This window comes from Atta cephalotes (assembly GCF_000143395.1).
Source record: "Atta cephalotes unplaced genomic scaffold scaffold00002, whole genome shotgun sequence".
NCBI lineage: Eukaryota > Metazoa > Arthropoda > Insecta > Hymenoptera > Formicidae > Atta > Atta cephalotes.
The window spans coordinates 8,228,752-8,233,870 of record NW_012130066.1 but is presented as its reverse complement, the minus strand read 5'-3'; the positions used below and the strand labels follow the sequence as shown (position 1 = coordinate 8,233,870).

Below are 5,119 nucleotides of genomic sequence, written 5' to 3'. Positions count from 1 at the left end.
GAGAGAGAGAGAGAGAGAGAGAGAGAGAGTATATTTCATCATATTTTTCATATTAAATAATAAAAATTGAGAGAATTTAATAAGAATTGAAATTTTTTACCATAAAGGACTGCTTTGTAAGAAATCCAAGATTAGTTTCTGTTATTTTTGTTACAAGTTTTAAACATTCTATAGTTATTCGAAGAGGCATTTCTAAGAATGCATAACTATAAATATACTAAAAAAGAAGAAAAAAGACATACAGTATATCGATTAAATTGCATTATTACAATCTAGTTAAATCATTAAATACATACTGGAAAATATTCTTGAAGCATTTGTTTTATGTCCATACGTATTAATTCAGCAATATCGTACAAAAGCACATTTGCTTGTGGCACTTCAACAATAATAGCGATCAGAAAAGAAACCGCATAATGCCCATCTTTAGATAACAATTGACGTGATCCTTCGTAGCCTATACATTTAGCAACGCGATGTACTGTAGTTGCCATATTATATGAGAAATTTATATAATTGCTAACAGCACGTTTCATTAGAAGCTGTAAAATAAATTCATAACGCAACGAGACATTATATTGTAATTTGTAAGCAACAATTTAAAAGATAGTTACTTTCAAGAAATCCTTGCGATATCGAATGTATAGAGTCTTCGAAGAAACATTTAGAAAATCAGCAACATCCCGATACGCAGCTATAGCAGATGCTACAGCTGCGTGTGATGAATTTGGATGTGTTATTGTGATTATAAATACATCCAGAATTCTTCTTTCTGTTAAATGTAATGGAACACTAAAATTGTTACAGCAATAATTAATTAATAGGAAAAGTTACCTAATATTTACAGGAATTAATATTTGCACTATTAAATATTCCCCACTATTAAATATTAATTATATCTTACCATACGAAATTTTTTGCAGTGGCAAGTAATGTATCGTGTAAGGAATGATTGGAGGTATTCAATGCAGTCATAAGCGTATTGGCTATAACATTAATTACTAGATCAACATACTCATCCAAATCATCTGGTATAGTATCTGGCAAACGTTCATTGTCATCCAACGCAGCGATTTTATTACTTAATAATTGTCCGATTATTGATGCAATATTCGATCGAATCTCATCATTCTTATCGTGTATGTAAGAAATCCATTTCTTCGTTATCTCATTTGAATTAAACGATTTTATATGATTGGAAAAAGAAAGAATACTTTTAGAAATATTCAAACGTATGGAAACGTCGGTAGAGGAAAGTAGTTTAAAATATGCATTAAAAATATGATCGTAGTCCCTTGGTAGATAATGCATATTGGATTCGACATCTTTTTTTACATTCTCTGTACAACATTCACAGTATATCTTCCATTTTTTGTTATTTAAGGATTCGCTAAAAAATAAGAGTGTTATTAATTATTTCATTATTTCTCACAAATATGAACTATATACCATACTAACAAGATACCTTAATAAAACAATTCTTCCCTTTCCCGAGACACAAGCTATTTGACCCAAGACGTTTGCAAGAGCTTCATGTATTTCTATTTTCGTCGAACATAAGGCAATATTTAAAACATATTGACAAACATCTTCCAATTTTATGTTTGCATTATTCAACAATAATACACTGTATCTATATTCGGATATAATTTTACAATTAAAAGATATGCGATGTATATACAGGGAGTCTCAGAATGACCGCTAAATATTTCGTATGGTACAGCGAACTAAATTGAACTTCGAAAAAGTTTCTACCATTTTGCAATTTTCGCAATAGTTAACAAGATATTAATTACTAAAAATCGCCGAATATTGGTTTTCAATAATTCTTTACTCAAATAGTATCAACAAAAATGCAGACAGAAATTGTTTATTTTTTCTTATAGAGCTGTAAAAATTTTTTCAGAATTTTTTATCAACTAGTACTGCATTTTCTTATTGGCAACTACTGGTTGAAGAAAAAGTTCTGCGGAATTTTATTAACTGAAAATTATATACAGAGTATATTTGTTGCGAAATTTTTGATTATCTAACGTGAAAGCTTAAAGTTTCTCCTAAAAGTTCGTTTTTAAAAAAATGTTCCTATTGTTGACTTGTTGTTATCAAGTTAGTTTATTTAATCCTTTAAGAATCTGTTTTTTAAATTGTAGTACGATGATTTTTAATGGAATTATGAGCAATCAAAGTTAGAATGCTCTTTTTTACTTATCTCGCGAATAACTCAAGAACAAAAAATCAAAGAAAGATTTAAAAAAATGATTTTGTAAGGAAAACTTCAAACTTTCTATGATATAAATAGTCGAAAATTTTCGCAAATTTTTTTTGATACGTGACAGACTTACAAAGTGAAAAGAAAATCCATTTTTTGGCTCATAGTTTTCTATATATAAAAATTAACAAATCTCATAAATTCAAAAAATATAGTAATCATTCGAAAATAGAGATTTCAAGCTTTAAAACTCTTTTTTTAAATTTAAATTTTGATCACTTTTAACGAAGATATTGTACATATTATATAATTTTGAGCTAACAAAATATCGCAAAACTTTTCCTTCAATCCAACATTTTTATTAACATAAGAAAATGCAATACTAAAAAATTCTGAAAAAATTCTCAGAACTCTATGAGAATAAACAACATTTTTATCATTTGTTGTTTTTTCTGTAAAGTTGATAGTATTTGAGTAAAAAAATATTGAAAACCAATATTCGGCGATTTTTTTAGCAATTAATATCTTGTTAACTATTGCAAAAATTGCAAAAGAGGATTTGTCGACTCAATTTAGTCCGCTCTATCAGCACACGAAATATTTGGTCAAATAGACGGTCATTCTGGGACACTCTGTGTACACATACAGAATGTTTTACTTTAAATGATATGGTCGATTATCTCGCGAATCGATGATTTTATTGAAAAATTTTTCGAACGAAAGTTGCATAGCTTGAAAGGAGACATAATGAAAATGTGGACTTGACCTTGCCAAAATCAAGTCAAGGTTTTTTTAAATGGAAACTCCTATTTTTTATTACATATTTTTGTAGCTTATCTCGAGAGCTTTCCAAAACACTATAATAAAGTTACTTTTCGTTAAGTATTTGTTAAGTTAAGACAAGACCGATTACTAATCCAGCCGATTAAGATAAGATCGAGACTGATCCGGCCAATTAAGGCAAGATCGATCACTGATCCGGCCGATTAAGGCAAGACCAATCACTGATCCGACCAACTAAGGCAAGATCAATTCGAATATGTCTTTAGCCGCTGATGTTCAAATGGAGCTCCATTTTCTTGCAGACATAGTCTCAACTATTTCTCAAAATTTTCTACTGTTGAAATTAAAATATTTTGAGAAATGTTACAAAGAAATGTGACAAACATTAGTTATTCGATTTTTCATGTCTTCTGCAGATGTCAACAGAATTTTGTAAACAATATTTTTTATGTAGCCCCACAAAAAATATCACACGAAGTTAAATCAGGAAACCGTGGAAGCTATCGAATATATCTATAATATATCTCCCTATCCATCTTTTATGAAAGATGTTATTGAGATATTCCATCACGATACGATGAGAATGGGGTGGCGCACCTTCTTGCTGCCACCATATTTTTTGTCGAGTAGTAAGATCAACCTCTTCTAAAAGCTCAGACAATTATTCTACAAGAAAGAAAGATAAATTTCTCCATTTAAACGTTATTAAATAAGTATGGATCAATCAAATATCCATTTACAATTTCGCACCAAGTGTTTAAATTCCAATGATGTTGATTATCAACACGTTGAGTTCAGTGAGGATTGTATGCAGACTAATAATGAGTTATGCCTGTTGAATTGTCCATTATTATGAAATGAGGCTTCGTCACTGATGGAAACATATTGGAAAAAAATTGGATCTTCTCTTATCATTTGTAATGCTCAACGACAAAATTGTCTTCTTAGCTTCATATCATTTTCACTTACATTTTGAGTTTAAGTATATGGTAGGAATGGAATTTATGTCTTTGTAAAATCTTCCACATAGTGACATAAGGAATTCCTAAATTATGCAATTGCAGTTCTCTAGTCGAAATATAAGGATTCAAGTTTATCATTGTTAATACTAATACACGCGGATCATTAATGTCATCTTCAGCATTCATTTGCTTGCGGTTTCTTTTATGGATATTCTTCTACGTTGTCGTAATAAAATTCTTCTTATCTGTATTGCATTTGGATGTCGTCTAAATGAATATTACGATACAATATTTCTGTTCTACAATAATTTCGTTCAGCTTCATTAAACACAAGAATAATATCAATGATTTCATTTGAACTGTAAGCGACCATTTTGAAAAAAACTTTGAAAAAGCTCACTAGTAAAAAAATTGAAAGAAAAAGCTATATGAAAAAAAGTTGAATCGTTCAATTGGGAAGGATTGGATTCAATTCCGTGCGCGTGAGCGTATATTAAGCAGTGTGGATAGATGGCGGAAACACGCGCGTGTAAGAATCTCGCTCACACGTGCATGTATACATGAATAACGTCGACTATAACTTTCAAGCTCCATAACTCAGAAGCTCCAGTACTCAATGAAATATAACTTTATTATAATGTTTTGGGAAGCTCTCGAGAGGTTATAAGTTACAAGAATATTATATGTAATAAAAAATAGGGGGTTTCCATTTAAAAAAACATTAATGACCTTGACCTGATTTTGAAGGGTATCAATCACGAAATCAATCACGAAACTTTATTCCTAGGATGGAAAGTAAAAAGTGAAAATTTTTATCATTGAAATTAATGGAGAAAATTTTCACTTTTCATTTTCCATCTTAGGGATAAAATTTCATGATTGATATCAAGTCTACATTTTCATCATGTGTCCCCCTTCAAGCCATACAGCTTTCGTTCGAAAAATTTTTCAATAAAATCATCAATTCGCAAGGTAATCGACTATAAACTCACTTAAAAAGAAACACTCTGTAAACATATTATATATATATATATATATATATATATATATATATATAAGTATGTTCGTAGTCGGTCGTACTATAGTTATTTTAGTACTACTACCGTAACTAAAATAAAAAAGTAAAGTACGTAAGGTAGGTATTACTACTCTACTACTTATTTAC

General features: G+C 29.7%; 1 protein-coding gene across 1 annotated transcript in view; it reads right to left on the bottom strand.

Annotated features, from left to right (window-relative positions):
• Nucleotides 1-5,119, bottom strand: part of LOC105623600 (serine/threonine-protein kinase ATR) — a 21,352-nt gene that overhangs the window by 11,245 nt on the left and 4,988 nt on the right. Inside the window, exons 9-12 of the mRNA XM_012204991.1 lie at nt 1,466-1,633; nt 905-1,390; nt 615-792; nt 297-542 (exon numbers count right to left, since the gene is read on the bottom strand). Coding sequence (XP_012060381.1) covers nt 297-542; nt 615-792; nt 905-1,390; nt 1,466-1,633 — 1,078 coding nt within the window. The remainder of the gene's footprint in view (nt 1-296; nt 543-614; nt 793-904; nt 1,391-1,465; nt 1,634-5,119) is intronic.